We start from the raw sequence: 15631 nt of genomic DNA on the forward strand, positions 1-15631 counted from the left end.
ACATGCTAATGATGGTTTATACCCATGTGAATGTACCTGTACAACATGCTGATGACGGTTTATACCCATGTGAATGTACCTGTACAACATGCTGATGACTGTTTATACCCATGTGAATGTACCTGTACAACATGCTGATGACTGTTTATACCCATGTGAATGTACCTGTACAACATGCTGATGACTGTTTATACCCATGTGAATGTACCTGTACAACATGCTGATGGCTGTATACCCATGTGAATGTACCTGTACAACATGCTGATGACTGTTTATACCCATGTGAATGTACCTATGCAACATGCTGATGACTGTTTATACCCATGTGAATGTACCTGTAGAGCATGCTGATGACTGTTTATACCCATGTGAATGTACCTGAACAACATGCTGATGACTGTTTATACCCATGTGAATGTACCTGTACAGCATGCTGATGACTGTTTATACCCATGTGAATGTACCTGTACAACATGCGGATGACTGTTTATACCCATGTGAATGTACCTATACAACATGCGGATGACTGTTTATACCCATGTGAATGTACCTGTACAACATGCGGATGACTGTTTATACCCATGTGAATGTACCTGTACAACATGCGGATGACTGTTTATACCCATGTGAATGTACCTGTACAACATGCGGATGACTGTACCCATGTGAATGTACCTGTACAACATGCGGATGACTGTTTGTACCCATGTGAATGTACCTATACAACATGCTGATGACTGTTTATACCCATGTGAATATACCTGTACAACATGCAGATGACGGTTTATACCCATGTGAATGTACCTGTACAACATGCTGATGACTGTTTATACCCATGTGAATGTACCTGTACAACATGCTGATGACTGTTTATACCCATGCGAATGTACCTGTACAACATGCTGATGACTGTTTATACCCATGTGAATGTACCTGTACAACATGCTGATGACTGTTTATACCCATGTGAATGTACCTGTACAACATGCTGATGACTGTTTATACCCATGTGAATGTACCTGTACAACATGCTGATGACTGTTTATACCCATGTGAATGTACCTGTACAACATGCTGATGACTGTTTATACCCATGTGAATGTACCTGTACAACATGCTGATGGCTGTATACCCATGTGAATGTACCTGTACAACATGCTGATGACTGTTTATACCCATGTGAATGTACCTATGCAACATGCTGATGACTGTTTATACCCATGTGAATGTACCTGTAGAGCATGCTGATGACTGTTTATACCCATGTGAATGTACCTGAACAACATGCTGATGACTGTTTATACCCATGTGAATGTACCTGTACAGCATGCTGATGACTGTTTATACCCATGTGAATGTACCTGTACAACATGCGGATGACTGTTTATACCCATGTGAATGTACCTATACAACATGCAGATGACTGTTTATACCCATGTGAATGTACCTGTACAACATGCGGATGACTGTTTATACCCATGTGAATGTACCTGTACAACATGCGGATGACTGTTTATACCCATGTGAATGTACCTGTACAACATGCGGATGACTGTTTGTACCCATGTGAATGTACCTGTACAACATGCGGATGACTGTTTGTACCCATGTGAATGTACCTATACAACATGCTGATGACTGTTTATACCCATGTGAATATACCTGTACAACATGCAGATGACGGTTTATACCCATGTGAATGTACCTGTACAACATGCTGATGACTGTTTATACCCATGTGAATGTACCTGTACAACATGCTGATGACTGTTTATACCCATGCGAATGTACCTGTACACCATGCTGACGACTGTTTATAAATAGGAATATGTGCATTGTCAAAATATTATCCCAGTTGGTAAGTATGATGACAATGTCAAAGGTACATATTGACTTTAATCTGGCGGATGAGGAAGATGGCGTAGACGTTGATCCATCTCGTCCCAAACATGCTCTATTGGGGAGAGATCCAGTAAATTTGTAAGCTAAGGCAGTAAGTCAGCGTTGTGGTGTTGCAAGAAATCCATAGCATAGCGTTGTCAAACTGTGTTGGGGTGAATACAACGAAGTCCTGGGATGGTTGCATGTTGGATACATGTCACTAATCTGAGTTTAAGTCCTTATGTGTCTCCACAGGAATGATAAATTTAGGTTTCAAATTTGTATATGTACAGTTTCTTTATGTGCCTAGTATAGATTGTTCTGGTGATGTACTGGTGCCCTTTGGTAGTTTTGGAATTCTGGATAAAGTATTTTTAGCATTTCATTGGCACCGAGTTTGATTGGTGGTAGTGCTCTTTTCCGGAGCAGAACTTTTGAAACATTCACCAAATTTCTGGTGGTTAACTGGTGCATTTTGGTACTTTTGGAATTCTGATTTAAATATTTTTTGTGTTTCCATGGCATCAAGGTTGCAGAACCTACAAACCTTTCAGTACTTTCCTTCCACTTTGCTAGATACATGCCAAAACATCTATCATAATCATAACTTGTAGACATATTCATGGAGAGTATTTTGCCATTGTGTGGAATATTGATGACTTTGTCTTGTTGTTAAAGAAATGTGTTGAACATTGACATTGTATTAAAGATATTTGTGTGGAAGTCTGTCCCTGGTCAATTTATTGTGAAATGCAGCACAATCAAGAAAAGGGTGCATTGATGAAGGGTTGCTTGCGAACAGCTTAGTTATGGATTTCAGCCATTTAGAGTCATTTCTATCAGTGTGTGAAATGTGTGACACATTTTTTAGGATTTGTTTTAAGACTGTACAGGCAGGTAATCTAGGGGATGCAGAACATTACACTGAAATGCCTGGAAAGGTGTTTGATATTACTCTCCCAAGATTTCTGCCATCATCACAAAACAATCTTCGTACTTTAAAAGGTGTAAATTGTTTTATTACAGATATTTTCATAGAGAACTGAAGAGTTACTATGACGGGAGCAAACTGTTATCTATATTTTGCCCAAGTTCAACTTCCAGTCTGATGAGACTGAAGGAGCATATCAGTCTACACCTGTTTGTAAGCCAGCCACCAGAGGGTGACTATGGTCTGTTTGCTGATATGTAAGTAAACCTCTCTAATACACCTCTTACTTCTTTTTTCTTAACTCATCTGGAGACCATATTAGTTTATATTGTGCCAACACTCATCAATAATCATTTTCATAGGGCTCAAGAAAAGCTTTATGGTATGATTATGTTTTGGAATAGTAGCAAAAACAAAACAAAGTAGTCTTCTATATTATTTTTTTTTATATGTCAATTTTCTCAACATCACCAGAACACTGCAAAAAACTGTATATAAATCGGTGGGTTATTTCTTTTATGATGCCAGTTATGGATCTGCCAATAACTAAAATTTGGTTTTACATGAAACAGATCACAATAGCCTCACATAATGTTGTAGTGCGTATCAGCAAAACAATGCTGTGTGATGAAATCCTAGCAACAAGGATTTTCCTATTCAGTGATTGCATGATGATGCATGATGATATGATGTTTATCATTATTGATGCACACACTCATTTGTTGACATTTCAGTAACTATCTACTTAAGAAATACAGTTCGTTCTACCACCATGTATAGTGTAATAAAGCACACTTTCGCCCTGAACTATTATAGTTAAAGCACGAGGACATTTGCGTCCGAGCTTGGTCTGAAGCATTGTGAGGAAAACTTTGGGGAGTTTGGACAAGGCAGCGCACAGTCTGTGAATAATACCCATAGTGGTCTATTTTCACAACATAGGGATCTCTTGTGCCTTCCATATGGGAAAGGGAATTTAAGCTCACCAATTAAAGTAAGTTCAGCTGAAGTTTAAGCTTCTGACTTCATTCTACTAGATTGGTTATTGAACCTCACAAGGTTTTCAGTTTGTAACCAGATTTCACTCTGCATCCAGTGCCATCTTCCTTTATTCTACAATCAGTTATCAATTCAACAAAGGCACATGTTGTTAGGACTCATCACATGGGCCCTAGACTGAAATTTCAATCTGACAGCCTCGTTACCTTTGCAACTTTGTCCCAATGTAGCTCGTTTCAGGCATCATTCAAAGTTGTTTTGATAGAATATCTAGCAGTGTCCTTCTTTTGCACACAACCACAGACAGCTCTGACTGAGACCAAAATACACTTCACAAAGCTGCTACTTAGTTGGTAAACATGTCACAAGTCAACAGTCAAGGTTGGGATCATTGTTACTGGTCAATATTCCTGTCCTTAGGGGGACAGTATGTGAACATCAGCATCATCTAACTTTCCTACTCCAGTTATGATATGGGTCTTGGGTGCAAGTGAAGGTTCCAGTGAAATCCCTTACCAAACTGGCATGCTGGTCTGCATGGGGGAATTAACTCAGCAAAGAGTCCGAAGTTACAGGAAGCTAATAACAATTTTATTAACAAGAAATAGAGTAACAAGGGTGGCCACAGAGAGTTGGTACAACCCCCTGGGCTGAGGACTAGAGCTGACCTGTGTTGGGAGTCTAAACCCTATTGATGGACAAATGAAGTTGGAGACTATTTAACTAAAACTGAAACAATATCAAGATTATGATTCGTTGACTGATACAAAACTGGGTGTAACCTACAATAGCCAATGAAATACAGGATAAAGAAAATGGGATGTGTCCTACCAGAACAACTTTAATGACCAGACCTTACACACCTATTGATACTTTCCTTGAAATAGTCTAGACGATTATAATACAAGCCCCCCTATTTTTAAACTCTATTATAAATAATATATTATAATTCAGTCCATATGATGAGTGAGACAGGAGGAATTTGTATATTTGTTCATCTCGTACGTACAAAGACCGCGTATGTGTTGATAAAAATACAGCACACACTGGCAAAGGGGTATGAGAGACACAGGTAATAAATTACATGAAATGCTGTAATATATGTATTCACATCGGCCTCTTTCCCATTTACATCTTTACGACACAATTAAATAATCAGTACTTGTTTGTGAGACTAGACAGTTTCCTGTCATATCCGAGACCTGACAGGGAAATCAGGCATGATTAGCACTAATTAGCCTCGTCGCAGCAATCAGGCAGTCAGCGAGGGGTGCCAGGTGTTGGGGAGGGGAGCGGCTCCAGGGCTTAATGAATTAACTGGGAAGGTATAGATGAACCCACCCCTATCTCTCAGGTCCTAAAAATAGAAAAACAGAATCCAGACTTAACCATAAACATATTCGGGCACAAAGGTAAAAACATAATAGCACACAGGATAAGTCCTTTATTGTATAAGGATGGTCGGAAAATAATCAATATGTTTATAGTACAACAAGGCAAAAAATATCACTACACATGGATAAAGAATTTTAGCCGACTGTTGTACAATCAATCGAAACACAAGGAAATGAAACACTTTTGTGAAAGGTGTCTTCACAGGTTTCTCTCTGCATCTCTATCTGTCTCCCCTACACCTGGGCAATCTTCACTGTGCGAATCGAGCAGATCGGACCTAGAAAACCTGTGAAGACACCTTTCACAAAAGGAGCTTTCTTACTCTTTTTTTAATCTTTCTAGTCTTTCTAGTTTTTACAGCTGAACGGCCGGGGATTCCCCATACATCCAGTAGTATAATGAATGGGTGTTCTGGCTCACCACATTATAGTCCATGGAATAAGAAACTATCCTCCCCTCACTCATATTATTCGCGTTTATTCCATAGGTTATATGAAAAGACTATTTTATAGGGGAGATAAAAAGTAGTTGTGTTATGGACAGGTATAAATTAATATGAGTGAGGGGAGGATAGTTTCTTATTCCATAGGCTATAATGTGGTGACCCAGAACACCCATCTCTTTTACTACTGGTTGAACAATTGCTCAATAAGCACAAGAGTAATTTAGACCAGCAAGTGTTATACACTAATGCCAACTACATTATAAGTTGTTCACTGGTCACAACGGGGCATGGATTGTTGTATCCTCGATGTTTGTTCATGCTCCCTAGCCCAAAGTGTGATTCCCCTTCTTAATATTCACAGGAACTACATTTGAACGTTTTGTCAAAATTTATTCATTGGAATGCAAAGCACATCTTTTTGTAGCAATTGCTAGATATTGCAGATGAAACAAGACAAGAAAATTCAGAGGTATCTCCTTTCCATCGATCTGCATTTGCAAAACACTGGTAATTTCCATGCATCATGCATGATTCAATGTTACCCCCTAGTTCCTGAAAGGTTGAGAGTTAATCAAGACTGGATGTCTGAGTACCAATATAACCTGATGAATGGTCCGCTAAGCAAATGTAGAAAAACTTGTACCTAATTTGTTGAAAAAAGACCAAAGTATATTGTCCACTACCGTATCTTACAGCTGTATTTATCACTTGGTATGAAGCTTACTAAAGTACATAGGATACTTAAGTTTGATCAGAGCCCATGGATGGATCCCTATATTAGAATGAACACAGATCTGAGAAAGATAGCTACTAACGACTTTGAGAAAAACCTATACAAACTCATGAACAACTCTATATGTGGAAAAACAATGGAGAAGTTAAGAAAACGAGTTAATGTCAAGCTAGTCTGGTCAAGTGAGGAAGACGAGCTCAGGAAACTGATAGCCAGCCCTGCATACAATAGAAGTACTATTTTCGATGATGACTTGGCAGCTATACTTATGAAAAAGAGCCATATAAAACTTAATCGCCCTGTTTACGTAGATATGAGTATTGTAGACTTATCCAAACATCTGATGTACGACTTTTACTATAACATGCTAAAGAAGCAGCATGGAAATAGATGTGAAGTGTTGTAGACGGATACCGATTCATTACTAATGGAGATTCAAACAGAGGATGTGTACGAGGATATAAATAGCGATATATTCTGTATGATACTAGTGACTACCCGAGAGACCATCCTATGTACAGTCAAGTCAACAAAAAGGTCTTAGGTAAGACGAAGGATGAATGTGCGGGCACACCAATATCTGAATACGTGGGATTGAGACCTAAAATCATCGAAGCCAAGCTGTAGTTTAGAGATTCAAACACACCACAGCTGAACGATTGTTTGCACATCAATATTCACCTGATTTAGAGAATGGGTAGTACGACTTCCTCATGTGGTTGACTTTATGAATCACGAAGTAACTAGACTACTCGATAAGAGACCAGTCGAAGCAATCCGTGTGAAATCCGTTATATCGGAGGCAGCAGCACCCCGTCGGGGCTCCCACCACAAAGAAAAAAAATTCCAGATCGTGCGATTGTTAGATATTTATATCAACCAGGTGAATACGAGGTAGACCCCCGTAAACGTGCTACAGATCCTATATGGTCTATGAAAATGTACAATTTCCAATATGGAGTGGATATCAAAGATGGGGAACCGAACCTGTACTACTTGCAAATTGGACCACATAGAGGATTCGTCCGCAAGGAATTACAAATTATACCACAGGGATGAAATAGAAATTATACATTTATCTTTAACAAACGTTTAACTTCTTTATTGCATATGATGTGACATTTTGGTATGGATCCTTATACCGTTGTCAAGCAAGAGTGTTTCGGTATGGATCCTTATACCTTTGTCAAGCAAGAGTCACTCTTGCTTCACAACGGTATAAGCAGGCCCCCCTAAGTAATTGAAGGAATTACAGCAAATTTGAAGGAATTGCATCTCAAATGTAAACAAACGCAGCCCACTCGCGAAACAATTGCAGCGATATCGGTAGTTTAGCGGTAATTACAGAAACACATCGGCCATATCGGAAGCAATGTCGGTAATACTTGAAACACGATTGGCCATCTTCGGAGATTTTTCGGTCGCGAGCGGAAACTCACGCAGCAAAACATGGCGTCGTTGGAACAAGCACCCGTCTCGGTGAGATTTGTTTTTAGTTCCTACTATTACATTTTTACACTTATCCATCTTTGACCACCCATGTTGAATGCGTTTAGGTATGAGGTGTTGTCGGGGCAATAGCTTATGTTTTTAGGAAAAGATTGTCACTGCAGAAGAGTGTCACAAGTCATGCCCCTGGAGATTGTTTACATCTGAACATCGAAGTCGTGCCGATGATTACGAACATCATGAACGTGCGCCATGAAGAAGTTTATGAGCCATAATTTGTCTTGCTATGAAGTGCAACTGACAAATTTAAACACATTTTAAAAAAAAAAATGATGTTATATCTGGCGCACGTTCGTAATCATCGGCACGACTTCGATGTTCAGATGTAAACAAACTGCAGGGGCATGATTTGTGACACTCTCCTAGAGTGACTATCTTTTCCTAAAAACATAAGCTATTGCCCCGACAACACCTCATACCTAAACGCATTCAACACGGGTGGTCAAAGATGGATAAGTGTAAAAATGTAATAGTAGGAACTAAAAACAAATCTCACCGAGACGGGTGCTTGTTCCAACGACGCCATGTTTTGCTGCGTGAGTTTCCGCTCGCGACCGAAAAATCTCCGAAGATGGCCGATCGTGTTTCCAGTATTACCGACATTGCTTCCGATATGGCCGATGTGTTTCTGTTATTACCGCTAAACTACCGATATCGCTGCAATTGTTTCGCGAGTGGGCTGCATTTGTTTACATTTGAGATGCAATTCCTTCAAATTTGCTGTAATTCCTTCAATTACTTAGGGGGGCCTGATAAGGATCCATACCGAAACGTCGCATCATATGCAATAAAGAAGTTGTTATCCATAAAGAATCTTACCCTCTTATACCAGTGTTCATAGTTAAGCATAAAAATATCTTGTAAGTCAAAGTCGAGCTTTATAGTCGGTTGTTTTATAATCATTTTAGTCAACCAAGCGTATCTTACTGTTAAACCGGAAGTCATTAATGCGTGGTATGCATCTGTAGCCGTGTGTTTGATGGTTCGGCTCTGGGCTGCTGCTCAAGACGACACAAGGCAATGGTGGTGAAGATGAAGATTTTTTAAATGGGGAATGAAGCTGTTGCTGAGTCAAGTTCTGGAAAACGAAATGGTGCTTCCACCTCAGCAACAGCAAGTGAAGTCATAAAACTTCAGAACCAAGTAAATAATTTAAATATTATAGTTCAAATTATCACAGTACTGTCAGCTAGTGTATATATCACAGTGAATTATTCAATATCCTGTTAAAGTACCTGCGTAAAAGTTGTTCAAACATTCAAAAGCACATGGTCAAAACCATGTTTACAATTTACCTTAATTAAAATGTATATTCCTACACTTGTAGAATTATTGAATAAATATTACTTTTAATTATGTGTTGCTATTGTTTAGAAGACATTTTGCACCTTTTTATAGAGAATTATGAAGTAAAGAGGCAGATGGAAATAGATTAGAAAATTGGCCATACCTGGAAAACGAAATGGTGCTTCCACCTCAGCAAGTGAAGTGAGGTGGGAAACAGGTGGCCAAAGGAAGTCAGGACAGAGGGCACAATAGCCAATAAGAACATAGGTAGCACATCAAAGGAAGTCTTTGATGTGTCCTATTAATAGAAAGGGAAACTCCCAAAGAATGGGTTACCTGGCTAAAAATAGAAAGGAAGTGAAGGGAAATCCTTGTTGACAAGGCTCCAGAAACAGAAGAAAAAGGTGAAGATGTACAGAGGTGGCATTCAACAGCAAGACAGAGACAACATAGAACAAATGAACATTGAACAGATAATGATGTCTATGAAATATGTGATTAATGATTTTTATGAATTATGCTGTGAAAAATACAGCATTAATAACATACTGCTACAAATCGTTAACGAGTGTTTTTCCCTCAGACATAATATATATTAAGGAAAATAAATAACTTTAATTATAACATAATATGAGGGTCGATGGGGGGGACTTGCAGTCGGCTTGGCCTTGGCTGTCCGCAACTAGTTGTTGAGGGTGAGGTTTGCCCCACCACATATATAATAAAACAGTAGCAGTGGCTACAACGTCACCGACGGCTATCCACGGGGGGGTGTGGGGTATCCCCACTCCGCAGGACTCCACGTGTAATTTTGTTTCCTATGCCTTGCTAAGGCATTTTTTCTACCAGCTTCAACTCTTTTCTGATTCTCTTCTTGGTGACTTGTGTCACTGGTTCTGGGGGCTGCCCACAGGACTCGGCTTCGGTGTTTCCTCTTTGGTTATCTCTTGGGCAGCATCCATCTTGTATATTATTATTATTATATTTTGTTTTATTAAATTTACAATGCTTTGCTGTGATGATTGCTGCAGTCATCGGGGCTAGATACACACCGTATTTGTGATACAAAGCACACCTGATATAGCTCAAGGCATTATCAATAAACGAGTCCTTCTCTGAGTCCTCCCACAAATGTAGTTGATGTTCGGGAGGGATTGGTAAAAGGTGTGAAGCTATGCCGGTATAAATCTGGGTAATAGTAGAACCTATAGCCTTTGTCATCTCAGCCCCGAGTTGTGCATCATACCTAGCATATAATTCATTGATTTCCTTATCTGACATTTTCTGAATTTTACCAGTAGTGATGTTGTCACCAAAATATTGTTTTCCCTTACCACAAACGACTAGTGTTACCAGTCTGTCATACTGTTTGTTGTCCTATTGTTCATCTGAAAGTATCATCTGTTCTAGTAATTCATCACACTCCATTTTATAATATAGTAATCTAGTTTTTATTTTTATAAAATAATAACCAACATACACTAAACACATATATCACTGGATCAAAAGTTCACATTTACAAGCTTGTAAATCTTTTGTAAAGATTATGTTTACAAGACATTTACAATTTTGGAAAGATGTTTACAAGACATTTACAATTTGTAAAGATCCACAAGGGGAGATAACTGGTGAGTGATGGTAAAACGGTCCGCATGGCCTCAAATTCACACCTAATAAATCCCAAAGGCTAATTACAGTTTGACCCCTCGACATAATTAATGAGGTAATTGGGGCGTGAAATAAGAGTGGGACAGACCACTGTTCAGTGGACAGGGGTCACTCTGTTAGGGGTAGGATGCTGATGCTCTTACCACAGTGTTCGGTGGAGTGAAGATGCATGGGTGTTTCTTTTAGTATGCGCAAGTTGTTTAGAAAAGAATTCCAACTCAGTATCCCACTTATTTTGTGTTTAGGAACAGTGAATAACAATAACCATAAACAATATCACCTTGTCACCTCTGATAATATGCTAAATGATAGAGATTGTGTTATGATAACATAACACATGACAGTATATGTTGCGATGAATCATGTGGTCGATCCAACCTTTACCAATAGAACCAGTGATACAGGTGGGATAGATCACCTTTTGAAATATTTCACAATCATATTTGATTTTTTGTTGTTTCTGTTGATTCTGCCTTTCTGCAACAATCCACCATAATCCCATAAAATTATTGAGGCATGAAGTCCCATAAGCCGAATGAACTGTACCTAACTGAATAATTTTATGCTTCGTGGGACTACACCTGTTGTACATGGGCTAGTTGCAGTTAACACATACTGCTATATTTAACATAACTAAACAATAACCTTCAGGAATGGAATCCCATGACAGAAATGTGCCCTGGACAAATAACAGGTTGGAGGTTGGCATGGGAGGTTAAAGTAACTTGTTGGAAAAGCCCATCCCAACGTTTTCGAGATGATAAATTTCATGTTGGATTGGAGACGCAAATTAATAAACTGAACATGGTGCAACATAGTGCTGGCCAGACACTGCTCCCTAAGAAAAAGAAACATCACGACCTCCAGAGAGAACTGCCCACCCTGGAACATAGGACATTATTGATATGTTGTATTATTTTGATAGGTTTTCTCATGGAACGAAACTTTCTAAACGGTCACATAAAAAGGGAAAACACAACTTTGCAGATTCTGATACCTTTTCGTATGCAGTTACCGAAACAAATCATAAAAAATGCCAATTCAACCTATAAAGAAAAAAATGCGATGAAAAAAAGCCCGCGACATCGGAGTTCAAGCGATTCACTAAATTTCCCCCAGCGCTGGGGGAAGAAGCTGTTTCAACAGTTGTGCTGCGCTGCGCCCATGACGCATGCGCAGTGAATAGGTTCGCGGAACTTGAAACAGTATGCATGCCCGGAGTCTTAGGTCGTGAGCAGTAGTCTAATCTTGGTTGTGTACACAAACAAATAAATAATCTACTCGTTACATAAAAAAACATCTTGATTGTAAGAAGCAGCCTCTGTCACAGAGAAAGCTTAATGTCTGGTTTATTGACACCTATATGTATGGCTGCCTGTCTGCTAGAGACGATGTGCAATACACAGCTTCAATCATTGACCACATGCAATTTGAACTTAACACCTAATCAGGCTATACACCATAAACAAAATAAATTGATTGATGACTCATGCACCCGAGTCCTGTCTCTGCCACATTATGTAATTAAGCAGGTGTGATACTTGTACATATGACATGTTTTTATGTCTATGGGTTGCAAAGAAACTACATCCGTTTTTCTCGGATGACTGGATCTCACGAAAACTGGTGCAAACTCTTGTCAGTTTTGCTTTGTACTTGGACGAATGACAGTTTCCAGTAGTTCACCATCTCTACTGAGATGATTTGTGATTGGATCGAACGGAAATTCAGAGATGGATTTACAAAACCCAACATCTCTACATACATTCTTTATGGATATCAACATAGTGTATATGAAACTGAAACAACCCATCAAATACAATACAAAAAGTTGTTATCCATAAAGAATCTTACTTACTTGTGACTCGCCATACTTCTAAAATGCCCATCAAACACATCATCTTTCTGAACACACTATGGGCCCAACCTTATGAGCCCTCGGCTTATCAGCAAATGAAGCAGACAATCGGTAGCCGTCGTTACACTTGAGTGCACATCCACCAGCTATGACTGGGTTTGGTCTCCCGCGGGCTTCGTTACGAGGGACATAGATCCAAGTACAACTAGGGATACTCTACAATACTCTATATAGGCTCAATGGTACAACATATTGCACTTCTGAATCGCGATTGTACGCTTGTAATTCTATTTATTTTCTTACAAACAGCAGAACTGATATAATGGAATATATGTTACTAGTACTTATAGTGGTGGAATATTTGAGATGTTGATATTTCATGTATGTTTTTTTTATCTTGTGATCAATAGTGGTAACGCCAAATACTAGTAAGTTCTTATCCACCTCGTGTCTGTAAAAAACACAGAATGGCCTTCGTTCGACTTTGTGCATTGTCATTTTATTCACATAGCATAGGAACCATATTTGAGCTGTGGCAAGTCAAACTGCTTCCATTTCCCTCACTATAGTTAGTACTCTGCTGCATCTTTATTTTATAAAAAAACATTTTGAAATTGTTTCTGCTGAGTTGTAGGCTGGTTTGACATCTTGCAGTGTCATCATCGCGATAATGCGCCGAGGAGTGGGTTGTTTAGGGGGTGAAAGTTGTAATGTGCTGAATTTGGTTTATGACGCGTGAACAAGGAATTTAGTATATCATAACATTGAAATTAAGTTGATGTTTGCTTGACAGTGCTCCATGGTCAGTACTGCACTGTTGATGGAGATGGTATTCTGTAATGCGGAATTTGTTTCACTTTTATAATACTCCTGTCTTTCATGCGAATTAAATTATCCCAAAACAAATGGACAGTGTCAAGCTTACACTAGATGTTTATTTACCTTCGGGAAGGAATTATCAGATTACTACAAGAAAAGAGGAAGATTATATTTCATACAAAACCATTCCATTTACATATTTACGGAAAATATGTTACACATTATTATCAAATATACAATCAATAACAATGGGGTAGCATTGTAGTTGTGCATCCTTTAATACTTGTTCATATTTTGCTTTCTTATGGCTGGGGAGGTCTGCCTGTCGCATCCTTTCAACTCGATTTCTGAAGAAAACAGTCAGTATGATTATACTTACATTAAGTGAATGGTAAACCAATGTCAAAATAGAATCAATGGTTATTCTCATAATCTCATAGCAAGTATTATTGATACTTGTGTATTTAGTGCATTAGAACACGGGTGTTGTATGGTACAACTTTTTTCTCCTTTGAAAGATCACATAGATTAATACTGTGGGGTGATTGTTACTGTATCTCCCAGCCTTGAACAAAGCCTCATCCCTTGTTCATTGATGAGCAAGTCATGTCAGTAAAGGTTCTGTAATTAACAAGGTCTAATGCCTTGTTAATTGATATCATCTCACTTCATCAATTAACATGCCTTCTTCCTTGTTAATTGATGGTAAGTCAAGTTATGTAGTGCATCCTCTTGAAACAGTTTCATCTAATTCTTGATTCCCGAAAGCTAGTTAAATTGGTTTTCATGTTTACTTACTGTAGTTTTTCTGGAATATTTTCTCATGACATCATTGTGTTTGTTTTGGTTGTTTTTCTTTCTTGAGACGGTTTCCTTTTTTGTCTGCAAACATTTTGTCATAGCCACTGCAACAAACAAAATACAATTCCCTGACAAACTTTATGTTTCAATAAAACTGACATATATTATACAGTGATTACGGAATTATAACAAGAAGTCGTCACCAAACTCATGCACCCGATTCAAATGGTTGAACAAAATCGCCCATGAACGTCACATTTTGTTGCATAATTTTACTGTGCGACAAAAGTCACGTTTGGAGCTCAAGAAATGAGCATTCTTATTTATATGAAAGTGGGTTGTGCTCATTTTTTGTAGTGCACTGATGCATATAGGACAGAGCATTAAGCAGAACTGAAAAAACCTTGAAACTCAGTGTATGGAATAACAGGGAAAACTGCCTTAGCGTCCTTATTCTGTCCTGTTTCCAACATGTAAAAATACAATTCTAAATTTATTGTCAGCGCAATGAAGATAAATTCATGTCGAGGTTATTGTAGAAACACCTGAAGTTTTACTTTTTGAATGGTTTAATGCATTGAAACTCTTGCAGTTACTGTATTTAAAGTATATTAAAGTATATTCTTACATCTGTTGTGGATTTAGGGTCATTCCTCTTACAGACTCAGCATTCCGTATAGCCTGCCTCACAGTTCTCTGTGAAAGTAGATTCATGTGAAAAATACAGTTAGCATTTTGGAAAACCTAACAAAATGACTAGCAGGTATTGCAACTAAAGTCTTACATAAAGTCGAATTACTGCTAATACAACATCGTATGAGAATACCTTGTCTGAAAATGTTACAAACATTTACAAAGAAATAAACAATCAATTTAGTTTTTAAAATATATTTGTGTTAAATTTGATTTTGAAATGCCTTATCGATTTTGAAAAGGATGTTTTTTGTGAGTAAATGGGTTTATATTTATTAAAGTCACTATTCCATCCATATAATGACAAGTGATATGGGAATCCAAAATACATATATGCATGAATACTGGGATTAGTCTGTTTTGCTCCGTCATTGTTGTTTTTGATGAAACCTATCTCTTAAAACATAAAACAGAACGTTTTACGTCTGTAAGAATACGTCCAAAATCAGTCCTATACTAATTATACATTATAATTGAAATTGCATGCAACAGGTAATCCTTCAGTTCAACCACAAAAAACAGCTGGTGTTACCTGGGGAATATTTTCCACCCCATAGCCTGATTAAGTCCCAGGAAGGATATTTATGTCATGTAATCAACCTTTGATCAGCC

The 15631-nt window shown here is 38.3% G+C and overlaps 1 protein-coding gene across 3 annotated transcripts in view; it reads left to right on the forward strand.

The window, feature by feature from the left end:
• LOC137296332 (adenosine deaminase domain-containing protein 1-like) overlaps positions 1 to 15631 on the forward strand; it is a 201088-nt gene that overhangs the window by 109240 nt on the left and 76217 nt on the right. For all 3 annotated transcript variants that reach the window (XM_067828108.1, XM_067828125.1, XM_067828116.1), the window contains exon 8: positions 2908 to 3069. In XM_067828108.1, the coding sequence (XP_067684209.1) occupies positions 2908 to 3069 (162 nt within the window). The remainder of the gene's footprint in view (positions 1 to 2907; positions 3070 to 15631) is intronic.

Source organism: Haliotis asinina, chromosome 1, assembly GCF_037392515.1.
Source record: "Haliotis asinina isolate JCU_RB_2024 chromosome 1, JCU_Hal_asi_v2, whole genome shotgun sequence".
NCBI lineage: Eukaryota > Metazoa > Mollusca > Gastropoda > Lepetellida > Haliotidae > Haliotis > Haliotis asinina.